The sequence below is a fragment of the Pipra filicauda genome, unplaced genomic scaffold (genome assembly GCF_003945595.2).
Source record: "Pipra filicauda isolate LSUMZ 115617 unplaced genomic scaffold, ASM394559v2 scaffold57_size4234018_pilon, whole genome shotgun sequence".
Classification (NCBI taxonomy): domain Eukaryota; kingdom Metazoa; phylum Chordata; class Aves; order Passeriformes; family Pipridae; genus Pipra; species Pipra filicauda.
The window spans coordinates 608,654-627,608 of record NW_024104731.1 but is presented as its reverse complement, the minus strand read 5'-3'; the positions used below and the strand labels follow the sequence as shown (position 1 = coordinate 627,608).

The window sequence follows — 18,955 nt, the reverse complement described above, 5'->3', positions numbered from 1 at the left end:
CAGTGTAGGTTTGGATGTGAGATTAAGTTAGCAGGGTTTACCAAGTATCATTTATACCATGGTAAATGTGGATGTGGGGATGAATAGGCTCTTAGCCAGCAGCAAATATGTGGTGATGTGACATGTTCTGACAGGAGAGAAGACTAAACTAACTTGCACACGGTTTGCCAGTAGTAAATGCAAAGTAATACATGCTGACAGTTCCTGCAGGCCAGCTGATGCATAGTGAGTTGTTAATAGGTGCTAAGTTGATGGTGCTTCTGAGCTCACAAGACAGTGTAATGTAGTGTACCACATTGCTTTTGCTTAGGTCCTCTTCTGTCAGTAATGTCTTCTCTGGGTTTCAGATCTGTATGTGTATGAATGTGTATTTCATTAGACCCATAACACCTTAATATTGCAAATTGTGTCATTGTTCACACTGGTTGGAATAGTCCTATTTAGAAGTAAGTATGGTATATGTAACAGGACAGAAAAAAACAGAAAAGTGGGAGTAATTGTGATAAAGGTACTGTGCACTAAACGGAAGCTTGCACCAACAAAATAGAGAGGAAAAGCTGGAAACCAGTTCTGTGTGGCAACAAGATGTCCCCTTCTGAGCCTTACTGAGACTGGATGGAACAAAATGCTGTGGGGAAGCTGTGCTGCAGCAGCCTATGGCAGGATTTAGCACAGACTGCTCAAAGTCAGATAACTGGACAATGAAACCCTTTCCACTTGCCCATCCTCTCTAATATGGACAAATGAATTCCAACATGAATGAAGGGATAGCATATGCTTTTTGATTTGGGCGTTGAAATTGAATGTATTCACTGTGCCTGAAAGATTACTGAACAATTAAGAGATCGGGAAAAAACAAGTAAATAAAACACAAAACAAGCCTTTTCTACCTGTCATTTTAAAGAAATGGTATTCATTCAATGGGAGCAAGAAAATGAAAGTAAATTTAGGATTTTTTCCCTCCTGTCTGGGAACACAAGCCAAAAGGAAGAAGATGAGAAAACACATATGGAATTTAGAGTGAAAATAATCTAGTGTGTATGGGAGTGTTGGGGTGGTAAGTTTCTTATTGGCACCTAATGTGTTTTAGCCTGTGTTTCCCATAGCAGCATAGATTACTTAGAGGTCTTACATGAACTCATTTCTGAACCAGTCCTTATTTTCCTTAGAACAGGTCTGATGTATTAATTTTCTTTCCCCCAATACTCACTGTAACTGATGAAAGAAACTTCTCTAGGGTAAAAACCCTGAGACTGTTGTTCTTGGCTTAGTATTAATGGCTGGACAGACCTTACATAAGAAAATTAAGAAAATTTAGCCCTGTCTAGGGTTCAAGCCACTCACCTTTACAAACTGGACTAGATTACTGGTGAATCAGGTGCATCTGAAATAAGAACAACACTATTTTATTTGAAAATTGCAGGTAAGTGAGACAGGTTGTGCATGTATTATGTGTCTACAGCACTTTTCACCTGGAATGCAGTACGATTTATCTGTGAAATTATGTGTTGTTGATATTTCATACTGTAAAGGCAGTGTGAATAAACAAAGTTATTAATAAACCAGATAAATGTTGAATTAATATTTTGGATGTGTTATTTTGGCTATTTTGCAGTCTTAAGGGTTGATTGTAAGTATAATGAACTGTAAGAAAAAAGGAAAAGCCACGCATACAAAGTTACAAAATCATTAGCAGTGTCTGAGCAATGTATTTCTTTTGTTGATTTAACCTCAGTTCCTTTTTCTGATGGGTCAGTAGTCTTGGATAGAAGGAAGAAAAGTTAAATTGGAATAGAAACAAACATTTTTAGCTAGAAGAAACAAAGCTAGTTTCTTCATTACTAGCTACTTGCTTTCTTGTAGCTGAACGTAAGGCTAGCACATAGATAAGCCACCAAGATGCGATGTTGGAATGTTTTGAAGGCAGAAGTCAGTTAATTTGCACAGGGAGTTATAAAAATATGTATGTTTTCTATTGTGACGAGCTTCTGAGTCAGAGATGGAATGTGCAGCGGAAGAATACTCATCCCTGCTGCCCCACGTGGCGCCCTCCTTAACCACAGTCTCTTGCTCAGCCTCCTATTAGTGGGCATTTGTCAGTTTTTATAATTTTCCATAGTCTGAAATGGAAACTGTAGTAGCATATAGCATTTTCTAAGCCTAAAATGACTAGAATTCTCCAAGGAATCCCTCTATGCCTGACTTTTCCTACTTTGTATGTATCACAGAAAACTGAAATATCATACTCTGCACACTGACCTGTACTCTGGATTTCATTTGCCATTTACGATGAGCAGCTTGCAGTGTGTTTAAAATGGGTATAACAGGCAATGCTGTTATTAAGGGTTACTGATCCTGTCTCTGTGAATATTGGTATAATGGATGGTGGTGCCAACTAGAGCTGATTATTTCCTGCTCTTCAGCACTGCTGTCTCCGTGGAAGTTGAAGCTGCAGACTTCCTTAATTATTCATGCCAGTCCAGAAACTGAAAACAGTAGGGCTAAGTATAGTGGAGCCTTCTGCCATAGTCAGCCCTTCTTTCTTTTAAATACACGGCTTGAAGGTAAGCTAGCAAGGTAATCTTTCAGGGAAAACTGTGGGCATTTTAAATATACCCTGGAATACTTGTGCAGTACACTTCTCCCAGAGACTGAATGAATCATTGTGTAAAATGCTTCTGAAAAGGAGCCATTCTCCTGCCTTAAACCTGTATGCAGACAGTACATAAAAGTCAGCCTCTCTGCATATGCTGGATATAGTTCAGGAACTGCTGCTAATAAGGTTTTATCCCAGTGAAAAACCTGAAGATTCCTGATTATAGACAAGGATCAGACAGAACTATTAGCCTAGGCTAGTAATAGAATAAAACATAATCCTTGAATTGCATGTTTCCTGAGAAGGTTTCAAAGTACTCTGTAAAGTGGTTAAAACATATTTCCCACATATATGAGAACAGTATCAAAGAGTTCAATGACATGATACATGATACAGAGAACATGAGAGGTGGTGGGGGAAAACATTAATTCTCACTTCTACAAATTCTGTATTTCACTTAGTCTGAAAATACCTGTATTCAGGTTTCATTCTTCTTCATATTAAGAAAATGAGATCTACGAGTCAGAAGGGTTCCAGATTTTGCTGGCCCATCAAAATCTGTATGACCCAAAGAAAGGATTTTTATTTTGGTCACTTGTTCTCTTCCTACAATGGTAAAATAGGCAGTGAAATAAACACTACTGCAGTACATTTTTCTTTTGGAGAATAATATAGGCCTTGCTTAAAATAATGTGAGAAACCCATTTGTAGCTGAAGATGTATGTCACAGCATTTGCAAGAAGCAGTCTGCTGAAACTTATTTGTTTTTAATGAGTAAGCATGAATACACCCAAATGAAGGCTTTCTCTGGTATCACATCAGACTTACTTGCATTTAAATTAGTGGGTCAGCAAGAAAGGACAGTGGAACCTTTTATTAGCAGCTGACTTCTCCTGAATCTCATTTTACATTCTTGGTTCTAGCACTATTCAACTGAAAGGAGATCCTGTAAAAAAAGATGGAGGTGAATAACAGACAACAGAGAAAAGGCAGGTGCCAGACATCAGTTTCCACTGTGTTCTTCAAAAATATCTGTATCCTCAATGATATTATAAAGAACCATAATGCAGCATGTGTCCTTGTGAAACAGGCAGTCTTTTGTATTCTCTGGTAAGAGCTTTTCATGAGAGAAGTCTAGGATGCACAGTTGAGTATTTTTTTTAAAGCTGTCTTAGATGAAGAGGCTACCTATCAAGTAAGAAACAAAGGTAAATAATTTAAATTGTATTTCACCTGGTGAAATCTTTATGGTGGTGCTGTTCTCTAAGGAAGTTTATATTTTCCCTACAGTCACTCTGTGATGTACCAGGAGATCTCAAGAGTGAATTTGATAACACTCTTATTTCTAACAGGAACTCTTCCTATGCTGGACAGCCTGTTGCTCATTCCTCATCTTTAATGATGGTCTTCTTCGAAAAGCTACAGGATATCTTAATTTCTCTCGAATTTTGGTTTTGAGGGTTAATTAGTATACAAATGGCAAAGACACCATGTGACCTCTGCAGGGAATATATAGCTTGTTATCACATGCATCAGCAAGTACATCTGAGATGTCATGGACCTTGCTTTCTTAGCTGTAGCTCTTTCCAGCTCTAGCTGGACATACACGCAGATACTTTTGTTGTTCTGGTAACACCAGAGAAGGTGGTTGATCATTAGTATGTGATGAATTACAGAGCACATATAGACTAACAGGGCTACACTCCCTATGGAATGCTAAGTAATGAATGTGGCTGATACCTTTTTAATGAGAAAGTTGAATAATAGAAAGGATCTGTTGTTAAAGCTGTGTTTTCTTTGGGATACAATATAAATGAGCTGCTTGAGGAGCAGATGACGTGACTAATTAATCCCCAGTGTAACTTTACTGGACTCAGTTGATTTGCATGAGAATAATTTTGTTAATTCTTTCGGAGAGAGGAAAAAAAAGTTAAGAATTACATAGCAGGGAAGGTGTGCAGTTATTATCTTATATGTGAAACTTTTACATCAAATTTAGTGGCTCACTAAGTGCTTTAGTTTAATATTGGGGAGTTAAAGGAAAACAGAATTTATTGCCATGAATTGCAAATATTAATGACCTTTTTCCCAAAGTTGTATTATTAATAATGTATTCCTATTGTGTAAAATAAGAAGGAAAGCCTTCCCTTCCTTCAGTTTCAAGAGCTTTTTGCTTAGAAATTTTAGGTTGAGTGGCTAATGTTCTTCCAGATGGGCATGATTTTTCTGTTTTCTTCTGTACAGAGTCAGAGGGTTAGTGGAACCAACTCAGAAGCTGTTTAACCCCTTGTTAGGAAAAGTCCCTGAGAGAAATAGATGAGAACTGTGCTGAGATCTTTAATTAAGCATGCTGTGTAAGAGAGGTAGGATTCAGTGAGAAAGGACTGGCACAATCTGAATTAGTCTTATTTCAAAAACTTCCATGGGATATTTAAAATGAGACATTTAAAGTTATTAGAAAATAAGAAAAAAGAGATATATTGCAATCATTAAAATCTCCTTCATCACAAGGCAAAGTGCACATCTTGTAAGCATTAATAGTTCAAACTTAGGTACTAGCCTTTTGAATGAGGTTTGCAAGACTTTCTAGCAATGACATACATCATGAATTTTATATTTGCTGAGTACCACATGAATAACCCACTGATTTCCGTGAGGCAGCTTTTCCCAGATGGGTTTATGGCATCTTGGCAGGAGATTTATTTCGTGTTCTCCCTGCAGTGAATTCACTATAGCCCAAGCACTTACTTCCTCCTGCTGGTGCCACAAGTATTCATTAAATCTCAGTTTCTTTATCACAAGAAACATTCAAATGCTGTATTATTTGTTATGATATAAACTTCACTACAGTGAAGTTCCATTGAATTTCTGGGCAGTTGAGATGTAAAAAATAGACATCCAAGCAGGGAAGAGCAGTAGAGGAATCATAGCAGGAATGCTGTAGTGCAAATATGTTAGTTCAAGTAGAGTTTGGAACTTGCACAGGTTTTTTTTCTGTTTGCTAATCATCAGAAAATACAAACTGCTATCGTAATAGACTTTTAAAAATAAAGAAACCACAATTTAGCTACCTAAATGAGCCATACCTCAAGATAATTAGATGCTGAGAATATCCACAGAGTTTAGGTAACCTTAGGAACTCATGTATGATTTAAAAAATAAGTTCAGGACTAAGTTCACTTAAACATTTTTTACTTGTTTTCTATCATTTTATAATTAACCTTATTAGGAGAAATGGTTGTACTAGTTTACAGATGTAGTATTGCCTAAGAAAATCCATGTACAGAGCACCATCTAGTGCGGGATATCACTAACATAAAGGCCTTTCAGCTCATATGTCACTTGTCTGGGTTTAGCTAATTTAATATGAACTATCGTGTTGCATAAAGTACCGGCCCAGGAGCTCCCATGGCAATATAATTTTGCAATTACATGACAGACCATCAATTGAAAATTATTTGTGATCTTTTGCAAGGAAAACAAAACTGGATGTACTGAAATTCATGTAATCATTTATGAGAGCCATTTACCTTTAGGAGGAATCTGCTTATCTTCCTGCCCATACTGTTGGTGATATATTCATTAAATAATTCAATCCAATCCATTTTTAATCTAGGTTGGACACTGATTCTCACAATAGATTTAGAGACCCAACAGCCATTTTAGGTGCCTTAAGACCACAGTTTAGCTGCTTGGAGCCTTTGCTCAGCCTCTGCAGAACCCCAGAGCTACCGAGGTTCCCTAAGCCGGGCAGTCGAGGTATGCAAGGCACAGCTAACAGGTCGTTAATCGGACTGCCATTAAGACAGGAAGAAAAAAAGAAAGAAGCTTGGATTCTGTAGGAGAGACAGGTAAAAGGAACTTATGCACAGATATTTATGACCTGTTGAGGAAGGACAGAAAAAAGTGAGCTACTTTGTTTCAAAGGCCATATTTTGGTTCTTCTGCAAGCCAACATATGAATTTGGCCCCAAGATTGTTTATTCAGTGTTTGTATATCAACATTTTGTTTCTGATGCAATCTATTTACCACTAGGATAGGATTAAGAGGAACTGTTTTAATTAACTGAAGATGTAGCAATGGCAAGCTGGATTTTGTCCTGCACTAAACAAACATTGAGATGGCCCTCAGATTCCCGGAAAAGAAGATTTTTGGATGAACACTGTGTATTCAACAAAAAACCAAGTAAGCATCAAAAAGCCACTATCACTAAAGTTTCATTCTTTTTGAAGAAGCACTTTACCTAACAAAATTTATAACTTCTCTCTCTGCACGTACCTTGCATATGGATTTTAGCTGAATGCTTGAAACCTTCCTGATTTCCCAATTCTCAGACCCTCTATGAGCAAAGAGCAAGCATATGCTCATATTAATTTAAAAGTACTTCCTGGTTTTGAATAGCTCCATTTTTGCTTTGTAAGTTGACCACTTAATAGACAAATAATTAAAAAAAAAAAGACAAATAAGTGGAAATTTTTCAAAATTTAGATACAAAATACTTCCCTGGATACTCTTTCTGCTCTTTCTACCTCTGTTACAACTGCCAAAGAGAACCTACTACTGAAGGAAAAGCTGCATTTTCATTCTTTTGAGCTAACGAGGAGTGAACTATAGGAACGTGACAGTAATGTTCACAGGCCTGGCAAGCTGTGGTTCAGATCCCCTTTCTGGGTAACCATTTCACTAATAGCAAGGAGAAGTAGCTTTGACAGAACAAAATGTTATACCTACAAAAGGAGTTCAAGAATTGGTGTCATGAATAACAGTTTTGGGAATGGTAGGGAGGGGTAGACTCTAGCTAAACAGTGGAGCTGAAGAGAAAACAGTAGGAAAACAGTAGGCCAAACTGCAGTATCTCAGCTCTGCCAATGCGTTCTAGATATTCTAGGGGAAAAAAATGCTGTAGCTTATAAGGCTCTTTTATTGCTTATTTAATTCACCTAGGATTGTGGTTTCCCTTCTTTTAATCTCCAATATGTTTAGCAAATGCAAGAAAACAGAAATAGAAATACAATACAAGAGTATTTCCTTTGAACAAATACTACAAAAAAATATGTTTCTGATTACATGGTGCTGGTAGCTATCATTATGTTCTTTATTAAATCATGACTGATAAAACATTTTCCTTGTTATCTTATTCTTCTTCTGTTGGGTTATATGATTTGTATCAAATAGTATGTATAAATTTTCAGCTATTTGGGAGTTATGTTGTTCTGTCTAACACCTGAACAAATAAACTGGTCTTTGTTATGCTGTCTTGTAAGAATAAAGACTACTTTAGAACATGTTTGTGCCTGTTGAGGAAATAAATTAATATGAACAGGCAAGCCTGGCAGAGAAAGGAATTCTCTTCCAAGCTTGTGTCTTGTCTGGTAGCTATTAAAACTTCCCTTTTGAAAATCAAGTGTTTCTTTATTTAAGAGCAATTATATGACCATTTTGAATTACAACACTTTCACGTGCTTTTCATGTGGCCAGAAAGATTTATTGCACAAAGAAAGGCCATAGAAAGATGGTGAAATTAACTACAATATTTGTATGTTGCTAACAGTATGCTAGATGCTTCCTTGTTCTGAAGAACATTCAGTCCAAATAAACATATAAATGCATTATAAGATGTTCAAAGAAAGATTTGATTCTCCTTCATTTTACGATTTCCAGTATAGAAAGGTAGTGAAATTTTACATCATCATCAGATGTCAAAAGCACCCTAGCTCAGCTGAAAGATTTCATTAGTGTTCTAATAAATAAAGAGGATGGATTTATTCTGGAGTACATAAAAAAAAAATTACTGTAGATTTTATGAGAACAATTTGTACATGTTGAGGGGCTTCTTTGTGTGTGCTAGAGATCCAACTTTGCTGTACGTAAATCCTCCATGTCGTTTATTTAGGTGGAATATGATCTGGCTTGATGCTCTCCAGATTCATGAGTTAATATTTCCATTTTCTTGTGAAAAACTAAACGGATTTTTATACATTTTCTATATAATGGCATTCCGGTTTTTTCCAAATAATTAAAGGTTTCTCCTCTTAGAGTAGCAAAAGAATGTGAAAATCACTATGGGAGATTCTATACTTACAACATCTTTTTTAGCTACTCCAAAACTTCCATTACCTTATTAATAACTCATACCTACAGACATACTCACAGTTACATAGGAATCAATTTTAAGTGCTATAATAAAATTGGATAAAAATACTTTACCAGATTTTCTGTTTTAATGTTGAATCTCTCTCTCCCTCTCTCTCACCATGCACACACCCACATAGGGAGGCATGCCTTCCTGTCAGATACAGGATTTAATATGGTGTAACTAACAAAACAAAGTTCAAAATGAGCAGTTGTAGAGCTGTTCACTGGTCCTCTCATGCAGGGATAGAGGCTAGAAGTCTCTAGCACATTATCTATTGATACATAAAGAAAAAGACTGGATTATATAGAATACCTGCTACTAACACAAAAGGCAGAGACCTCAAAAACTCTATACTGCCAAATTTTATCAGCACAATTTTTACATTATAGCATGCTTTTTAGCTGCCTGAATTCTCTTTTTTTGCTACTTAATTCCTTTTTTTTTGTTTAGATCTAATCTGATTTATCTTATTAAATCAGATTTTTTCATACGAACCTCTCTTTTTTCTCTCCAGTTGTTCTGAAGATCCTCCTTCCCTTATTCCATGCAGAGAACCCTTTCAAGGGTTCTTTACAAACTTTTGTTTTGGGAGGATGAAGATGGAAGGAAAAATGGCTATGCAGAGAGTTACCATTCAGCTGACCTGTATTCTGATCAATGTAGTTATAAACTGACTGACATATTGCCAAGAGTTAGTTTCAATTATGTTAAGCGTGACTGAAAGTGGCTGCCACATTCAAAAACTGTATTTGGACAGAGGGGGAGAGAGTGGCAGTACAACCACAAAAGCAAAATTTTTTTAAGAAAGCAAGCTTAGATCCTTTTTGGTTTTTGGAAATCGTCACTTGCATCTGCCCAGCAGAATTGGATTACATTTCATGAGAGAGCTTTCCTATTTTCCTATCTTCTCCATGGCAGCAAGCACTAATCAGCAACTCTTGTTATTGCTGGCTGTTGGAGTCTATTGTAGTACTAGGCACAAAAGCCAGGGTTAGGCAGAGTCTCTCATTATTTTTCTTGTAAAAGAAAAATGTGGATCTGCAGCTTTGAGAAGGAGGAAAGCCCAGAGAGCCTAGAGAAGTACATAGGAAAAGGAGAAGCAGAACCACTTTGATGTGACTGAACAGGACATTCAAATTTAGAGAGTTGTGGAGTCTAACAGATAAAACAAAGAAAGTAGATATTTATAGTGTCAAGCACTAAGAACCTCTAAAATGACACTTCTCTCTACATGTGCATTGTGTTCAAAGCTTAGCTCACATTAACATTAGTTGCAGCTTTTGTTAAACTCCACATGTCAATATATTAAAGTCCTTTATTTTTTTTATTAAAAAAAGGGCATAATGGTTACCAAGAAGACGAAAAGCATAATTACTGACCATCTAGAAATGTTAGATTGAAATGATGTGACCAGCCCTAGGAATGCTTCAGCAACAACAGACAATCCACTTCTCTATGCTGGATCCAATTGATTCTAGCCTGGTAGCATCCCTTCTCTTTCTTCAGTTTCCTGCCTCATTCCTTATACCTTTTTGTGCATGCTATGTACACAACACATGCAACAAATACACTAGAGGAATTTACAGGAAATTCACTTCTAAAGTCTTGAACCATTCCAAAGCAAGTATGTTTCATCCACTGAGCAAACCTTATGCTTCTATTTGAATAGGTTTTTTACTGCAGTAAGTACAATTAATTTTCATTTTTGGGTCAACACCGTAACAATAATGTTGGTTTTTAAAGGTGAAAGGATTTGTAGTTACTGTAAAGCAAAAAATTCTCCATCTTGATGATGTCCTTATTCCTAGATGAATGCTTGCCATTTTTAAAAAAACCCTGTACACATATTAGCATTAGTATTGTATCTAAAGATTCATAGGCCAGACTGTCTTCTCACATCTCATAAAACTACTAGTTGCAGAGGAATTATTGCAAATTTATATATGCGTAGATGAGAAGCAAAAATCGGCCTATCTGTTTTAATTTGGAATAATTTCCTAAGAGATTAACTAGGTGAATCGTCTTAATAAAATACTTAAACAATATTTAGTTCAAAATCTGCTGGTCTGACCTTCATGACAACGGATTTTAGGGAGTACCACCACCCATGCCAGGAGTACCAAACAATCCCGTTGTCTGTCTTGGCAGTGTAGGGTCCTCTGTAGTACAAACCGTTCAGGTTGGCAGAGTGACACCTGGTGGGAAAGTAAGGGGAAAAAACAATGAGGCTTCTGCCAAAAAGTTTCAGGAATGTGTCATTTCTGTGCGAGTCAAAAATTTTGCCATGTTTGTCAAAAGCTTAGTTTGACAGTTGCACGAATTTGCATTTGTGGACTTCTGTGAGCCTAAACAACAGTGGTTTAATTAGGGCACAACTGCAAGTGTTCTTCACTTCCTTAAAACAAAAGTTCTGCTTGTTCCTTTCACATGTTTTCTGACATTACTAGCTCTTGGAGTTTTTCCTGTGAATCTGCTTCAGTGGAGAATTATTCCAGAGATGTTCAGGCCATGGATGACAGCAGAGCATACACCAAGAAAAACTCTGGGAAATAAATCCTATTCTGGTTTTTGTTGTTCCAGAGTAGCTCCCCTCAAGTTTTCCAGTTACACCACAAGGTGTTTTGTATGCCAAAACCTGAATACCACTATCAGTTTGTCTATTCACCTGTGGACTTCTATTCACAAATAGATGAAATCTGAACGCTAATTAAAAATATGTATACCAACTCACTGGATCATTGGAATTGGCACTTTATTTGATTATACAAAGTACATTTTTTTGGTTCTTTAACAGGCTGAGGCAGCAATGCTGTTACAGTTTATTAAATACAGTGGTCGAAACAAACAAAGAAAAAATCCTATCAAACCCTCAAAGGCTTGAATAAGAACCGGCACAAGCTTGATACTGATTTGGTCTCTACAAGAAAGAAATTTAGATCTCTATGGAGAGCAAACTGACTGTTCCTTCTGCAGCACGTTGTGATGGATCAGCTTGGTTTATCTGCCAATTCAGTATTTCATTATTAGTGCTGTTAATATTTAGCTGTCAAACCATGATGGATTCCAAAAGCAGACTTCAGATAATACACAAACAGAAAACATTCCAAATTAACCTTATGAATATTATTACTGGCAAATCTTAGTCTTTTTGGCATTGCTTACACTTCATTAACAAAGTTTTTGAGAAATAAAAACTGTCATAAAAGCCCTATGGGAAAATTCTCATCTATATATGCTATTTTATTGTTTAAAATTTTGAAGCTCAATTTTGATAATGTGTTAGTTGAAAGCTTATAATTTGTGGACATCAAAAGTGGCTTTGTTTTTGAGAATGACAAACTTGTATCAGAGGTGACATAATCTTTCTAACCATACAAATTCTGCAATGAGCAGGCATTCTGTCTACTTTGAATCAAAACACAGAATTCATTAGAAGAATCATAAGCAAGCAAACCGTAATTTGTCAACAGCAACATGAGCCAGTGAAAAGCCTTAATTAGTGCTAGGAAGCACTAATGGCCAAAATATACAGTATTCACTAACCAACTGGATGCTGCCTGAAGTAACTGGACATACTAAATTAACAATTGCCATGTGATTATTGATATGACATTGTGAAGCAACATTCATTATTCACAAGTCAATAAATACCTTAAAGTTAGCCTATGTTTCTCCTTTCTTTCCCATAGGTTAATTTTAAAGTAAGAAACTACCATAGTTTCAAAAGTACAGTCAACTCTGAACTACCCATGGACATTTTATCTGAATTATATATTAATGATATGACAGATGCAGAGAAATGGAGTTTGTTCCCTGAAGAACTTTTTGAATTCTGTCTGGGTTTACTGACTCCTCTAAGGCCCCACATGAATGTAGCTATGCTGTCTCTGGGATGATTGGTGAGCCAGGCAGCTTGAGTTAGTGAGATCTATGGCCCCAAGTTATTGCCTGACAGATCCACTATTATCATCCATGCATGGTGTAACTAAAACTGTGAGTGCTGGGGGGAGATAAGATCATGCCCAACTAGAACTGTTAGCTCTCCTTTCACTAGTTATGAACCTACTGACCTTTGCAACACCCTAGATGCAGGAAATCTTATGACCTGGGTGTAGTACCGGCTCTGTGGATTTGCATTCAAGATGAAAATCTCTCCTAGAGCTTTGCTTACAAAAGGATGCAGAGGGACCATTTTTCTGCAGAAGTTCAGGATAACAAATTCTGAGCTGGAGCAAAACTGGTAACTTTAGATCTGAGCTACTTTTGTGAAGCCTCACTTGTGTCCTGTCCCTTGGTTTTCATATTATTTGGGCTTTTCTGTATTTCATTAGTCCAGATAGCATAGACTTGGCTATAAACAATTCCTTCATAGCTGGGAGCTCCTATATAAACCAGCCAAGAGCACTAATTCCTTCTATGTTTGTTAATCTGTGCATGACAAATACGTGTTTCTGAGTGCTTTCCTTTCTCTGCCAGTACTGTTCTTTTGAATAGGATTTCATGATACTTCTTCTAGTATTTTGCAGTTTTCAGTTTTATGTTAGGTTTAACATAAAAAAGTTAATAGCAAGACAGTGAAATAAAACTATTAGTAACTCATATTCATTATCCAGATAGACTGTCACTTTAAGAGCATTAACTACACAACCATAATAGGAACTAGCCTAGCAGGAGTCAGCTATCTTTAGTAGTTGTGTAGTACCAGCTACAAGGTATAAATAACTGTCAAGTTCTGCTGTACAGCTTCTTTTGCAAAGGGGTCATTCTTTTGTCCAAATCAATCCAATATTAAAAAAAAGTTTTTAAAAAATAAAAAATTGTATGCAGTGGTCTGATATCAGTTTAATGCTACTTGAGGTCTAAATATTCCTTTAAATCGTCAAAAGTTCTGATTTCATGTGAAAAGAATCTCCAGCATAGTTGTCTTTCCCTTTTATATGTTAGCTTTCCTGAGAAATCAAAAAAACCCCTTGTCTACATGTGGCTTTTTGCCGTAGGTCTCAAACACTCTGCTGGCACACTATCCATGCAAATATATTAAACTGTACTAAAATAAGTAGTCAATTGTGAAACATTTAGTTAACAGCTACATCATATCAGCTAAGGTGGTCACAGACACTACTTATGGAATCAGAATTTGGAAAATAAGGAGTTAACAGAAACAAATGATGACACAACAGAAACAATGGAGTTGATCCAGCTTGGCAGTTCTTGCCAAGTGAACTGAGATCACAGTGAGAGAGTAGTATGCTTCCCTGAGCTGTATTTTAAACCTATTACACAGTGAGATTGCATAGTTTCTCTTCATGGCTATATTTATCCAGTTAATTACGGGAAAGAACATAGCTGATCTGTACAGACTGTGCTAAGGCTACCCATTTTTAATTTTTGAATTGGTATTCTGCATGTAAGTAGAGTTTTAAAATTCTTTCACTGAACCCTATTTAAAAAAATCTTTGTCTCAGTCCATCCATACTTACTGACAGAAATTGAATGGACACATTACCATCTTCGTATAGAAGGAATAACAAGAGTGAGATGCTGTGAACTGAGGTGAAAAAAATGAGTCTTGATAACCTGGCATTAGTTTATCTCGTCAGATATTTTTCAGCACTGCCACATCTGGTCTAGTGCAATGCAGGAAAAATGCAAGAATGAAGCACAACAGGGATACATCTGCAAACTCTACATGACCTACTTGTGTAAAAACTAGTTACCTTAAAGAGGCAGAATTATCTCCTCCTTACTGCCTGATAACAAAGATGACCTACTGCAAATACCATTATCACAGAGACCTGTGCAGTAGGTGCTGTCCCTTCTGCAGTGAGTCTCAGTCTTACCAGCACTGAGATCTCTGGTAGGAGACGGGGGCACATTGCAAATAAATAAACAATGTCAATCCTATCTTCTACCATATGTTATTATTGTCTGAGTATGCACGAAGCAGAATAGTTGACAGTAACTGTATAAAATCAAAGTACCTGTTAAACCACCAGCCAGCCTTTTCCTCTTCAGCACAGTTACCTTCATAGTTGTCATTATCCCTGTCTCTAGTACTGAATTTCATTCCTCGATGATCAGCCCACCATTTTACTTCAGGATGAAATCCACCAGTAAGGGAATCACCAGCTGTACCAGAGTATTCACCACAGCTCATCTCATAAGAATGCTAATGAAAAATGTGAAGAAAGGAAAAAAAATTAAATTCCAATATGTTTTTGGCCCTTAGCATATCAGAGAGTGAAACCACAAAGAGGAAAATAATCTGATCAATTTGCTACTATTTTTATGCTAAGAAATATCATGCCACTTAAATACTGTGTACTAGATAATGAAGTGCTGTAAAGATGCTTACCAGGGGTAAAATTTGTCATTAACTTTACGTATAAATGACATAATAAAAAACAATATTAAGGTGAGTTTGCAATATACATTACAAATCAAAATGTTATGTACCATTACTATTGGTAGTGTCAACAAAAGTAGAAAAACTGTTTTTATCCATGGCTGCTAAATCAAATTATACATGTATTTTACAGAAAGTGTAAAATTAATGTATCAGGGTAAACCACTGTTATTGCATCCTTGAAAATTATAAGCATGTGTAAGAAAGAAAATATAATAAGGTTCTACACAAACCCTCATGAAAATTAGGGAACGTGTATGTTTATTGTTGGTCTACAGAATCCACATTTTTATTAAAATCTCCAGTAATTTAATATTTTATTACCTCCTCTCCTGCAACTCTGAATCTTGCATATTGTGCAAAACGCCGTTCTCCTTCAAAATCAGTTAGATCAATTCTTAAAGTATAATTCCCTTGAAAAATAACAACAAAAATTATTTTAGTTAAACTAGCTTCTCTCACTACTTTTCAGAACTATTATAGTAGAAAATTAAAATATGTTTTTATCATGAACCTTTATCACCACAGCATATTTCATGGGGTTTTGTCTTCTTTCTTTATTCATTGTCTTTATTCACCTGAGTCAGCTAAGAAAAATTTTAGAATTATTCCAATACAGATTTTCAAATGTAGAAAATTAAAAATCTAATGAAAAAGGCCTTATGGACTTTATATTTCAGTAAGGTATTTGAGGTGGAAATAAAAAGATAGTGAGAAACAATCAATAAACATTCTCCTAAGAAAATTAGATTTTTATACTCTGAAAATAAGAGTTATACTACGATCACATCATGGTGGCACTGATTCCCATATGATTTAGCTGACTAAGCCAATGGGTAAGTTTTGTATATGCATCATTCTACAACAAAGCCAAAGTTAGCTTAGATTGAGTGACTTTTAGAAAGATGGGAATAGCTTTCTACACCTGGTCTGATCAACAGGACTGGCCTAGAATTACCTTCACATAATAGCCCACACAGCCACATAAAGCCCTGACTGAATGAACAGGTACAGCATACTACCTGACTGGACTGGTAGTGATGCTGACTGCAAAACAGATAGAGAGAATTCTTTCCTGTCTAGTGTGTCCTGTTTCATGGAAGCTCTCTGCATGCCATTGGCCCAATGACAGTTTTGAACCTTTTGTTAGAAAACATATGTTCAGGTGTGTTTTGTTCTGAAACTTGGAGAAGTCCATGCAGACTAACGAGAACTCAGGATTTATGATAACAAAAAGGGTAACAAAAAATGGCTCAGAAAGAGCAAAGAAACAGAAACTATAAGACTATTGTTATAATACAAATCTTACCTTGATTAGTCAAATAATGAAGATTTTTATTTCCAAGCCAATATTCACCATTTTTCAAAACAAAATTTCCAAAGCCTTCTTCATAGTCAGCCCAGACTCTGAAAAGAGTATAAATCATTAATTTATCAAAAAAGCAAGTTTGTTTGGATGTTTATTATACAGTTATAGATCACAGAATAATGCAAACTGGAAGGAACCTTGAGAGGCAATCTAGCCCAATGTCATGCTCCAGGCAGAGTCAGCCATGAGATCAGACCAGGTTGCTCAGAGTTTGTCCAGAAACTTCCAGAGATGGAGACTGCACATTCTCTTTGGATAACCTGCTGACTGTTCTCACAGTGAAACAGTTTCTCCTTACATCCAATCTGAACCTCTCTTGTTTCAGTTTAACAGCTCAGTCCAATCTCTGGTATAGCACAATTTATCTGATGTGAAGACATTTTTCCTGGTTAAATCTAAGGGATCGTGTAGGTGTCTCACAGGCATTGTTTCTTTATTATCTGTGATTTGATTAAGGTGTGAAACTCCTGCAGCTGGATATATAAATTTGTAACTTGAGGTATTAGCTAGCCATTTCTAGCTTTGAGTTATTAACAGATTCTAAAAATTTTTGAACTCAATACTGGTGCATAGTTGCAAGAATTAATGTGTATACATTTCCCTGCCTACAGTGGCTCTGAAACTCTTAGTGGTTTTAGTTTCATGACATGTTCTAATGGGAACAGAAATATCATATGTTTCCTGTATCAGAAGCAACCTACTTCAGCAATGGATGAAAGGCTGTGGACAGGCAGCCATAAGGAAGAGAAGCCCCTACGACTTTAGCAGCTGGTAGTCTCTGGAAAGGGAAAAGAATAGGTGGTGTGTGGTGGTAATAATTGCAAAATGCTACAGATTGCTTCTGTAGCTTGTCTGACCATATTTTGTAAAATAGAAGTTTTCTTGGCTCACAAGTGGCTTGTTTTTGTGGTTCACAGGGCCAAAGTTTTCACTTCTGGACATTTCCCAAAAAATGTGTGAGTCTTGGCAAAGGCAAGGAGGTTAGTTGTCCACAAATCAAGTTCTCAACCATTTTATTTTTCCTGGAGGCATTTTGTCATGAGCTACAAATTACTTTTGTGGTGTGTTTCTCTCATACTTGCTTGCTGATGGCATTTTGGTTCAAGCAGATTGCTTGCATTTTTACATTTTTAGATGTTTACTGTTTGCAAAAGACAAGGTAGTCCTTTACTCGTCATTAAGAGTCCTTGCTCCAACAATTGTTAATGCATTTGACATTGAAGTGTCCTCATGTAAAATGGACAAGTTGTCAGAAAAAGGCTAACAGAGATGTCTCATAGAAAACAGCCAGAGCCAGAAGTGGTATCTCATCTGGAGGCTGTCCCACAGAATAACCATTCCTCCCTTTTATCTGGGATAACAACCTATTAATATACTTCTAGAGTTCTGATTTAACTTTCCTCCATCTGGTTTAATGATTCTCCACTTAGTTTCCAATTTTAATGACCAAGTCTAGTACCTACCTATCAAAATTCTGGCTGCCATCTGATCGTCTCTGAAAAACAGTCCAACCACCTCCTTCAGACATGTCACAGAAGGCAAGGAACTCAGTAGGACTCTGGATAGGTTTCATCTTATAAAATCCACTTTGCTTATGGCCATCATTGTAGATTTCTGCGCAATCTGTTCACAAAACATTGATTGGACACAACTTTTTTAGTTTTGTACTTAATGGCAAAATGAGAAGTCAATAGAGATAATCAAGTCATGTCATGTAGAAGTCACATATGAACGAGACTAATAAAAAAATATATTTGCAAACACATTTCATTGACTTTTGGGCATTTTCTTGCATTTGTGTTGCTTTATGAGCATAAAGCAATATTTATTGTTGTAATTATTTTGACATTTCATTAAAAGAATATTTTTTCCACCATAAAATATTATAATTTTTGTTTTCATTTGCCTAGCAAAATAATTCCTCCATTTTAAGTGGTGTCACTTCTAATTTACAGTGTATGATCCACATTAGAATCCTGCTTCCAGCATAAAATTATGTATAAGACACATGGTAACCTTCGAAAATAAACATGTACATCTATGTCCAGAAAGTTCACAGCAGAACTGCCAAAAACAAGAGTATGAGTCTCCAGTGTTAGAAAACAGAAACAATTGCTGGGCCTGATTCTCTTGTCCTTTCAACCAAATAGATGCAAAAATATATAGAATACTACTCCCAAAAAGTGCAGTGTATGGTTAAAATGATAGCACTGCAACTTGATACCAGTTACAGTCTGGCCTGCATTGCTGTTGATGAATATCATTTACAACAATCACAAAATCCAGAGCTCATGGAAATATTGCAGCAATGTAATTTTATAATTTTATATTTTTTCCTCTAGGATTTAAGAAATGAAAGGAGTTCTTTGTTTATATGTAATCTACCATTAAACTGTCATACAGGAAAGACGTATGATTTTCAGCATTTCTGCTTTTCCTGGCTAAGG

General features: G+C 36.3%; 1 protein-coding gene across 2 annotated transcripts in view; it reads right to left on the bottom strand.

Annotated features, from left to right (window-relative positions):
- FGL1 (fibrinogen like 1) overlaps positions 1-18,955 on the bottom strand; it is a 40,129-nt gene that overhangs the window by 2,334 nt on the left and 18,840 nt on the right. The window contains exons 7-12 of one of the 2 annotated variants that reach the window (XM_039387610.1): positions 17,972-18,131; positions 16,449-16,546; positions 15,464-15,552; positions 14,715-14,902; positions 10,805-10,928; positions 3,402-3,542 (exon numbers count right to left, since the gene is read on the bottom strand). In XM_039387610.1, the coding sequence (XP_039243544.1) occupies positions 3,522-3,542; positions 10,805-10,928; positions 14,715-14,902; positions 15,464-15,552; positions 16,449-16,546; positions 17,972-18,131 (680 nt within the window). In that variant the 3' untranslated portion in view covers positions 3,402-3,521. Of the gene's footprint in view, positions 1-3,401; positions 3,543-10,804; positions 10,929-14,714; positions 14,903-15,463; positions 15,553-16,448; positions 16,547-17,971; positions 18,132-18,955 lie in introns of those variants that run through there. The other variant, XM_027735373.2, reaches the window with a different exon arrangement.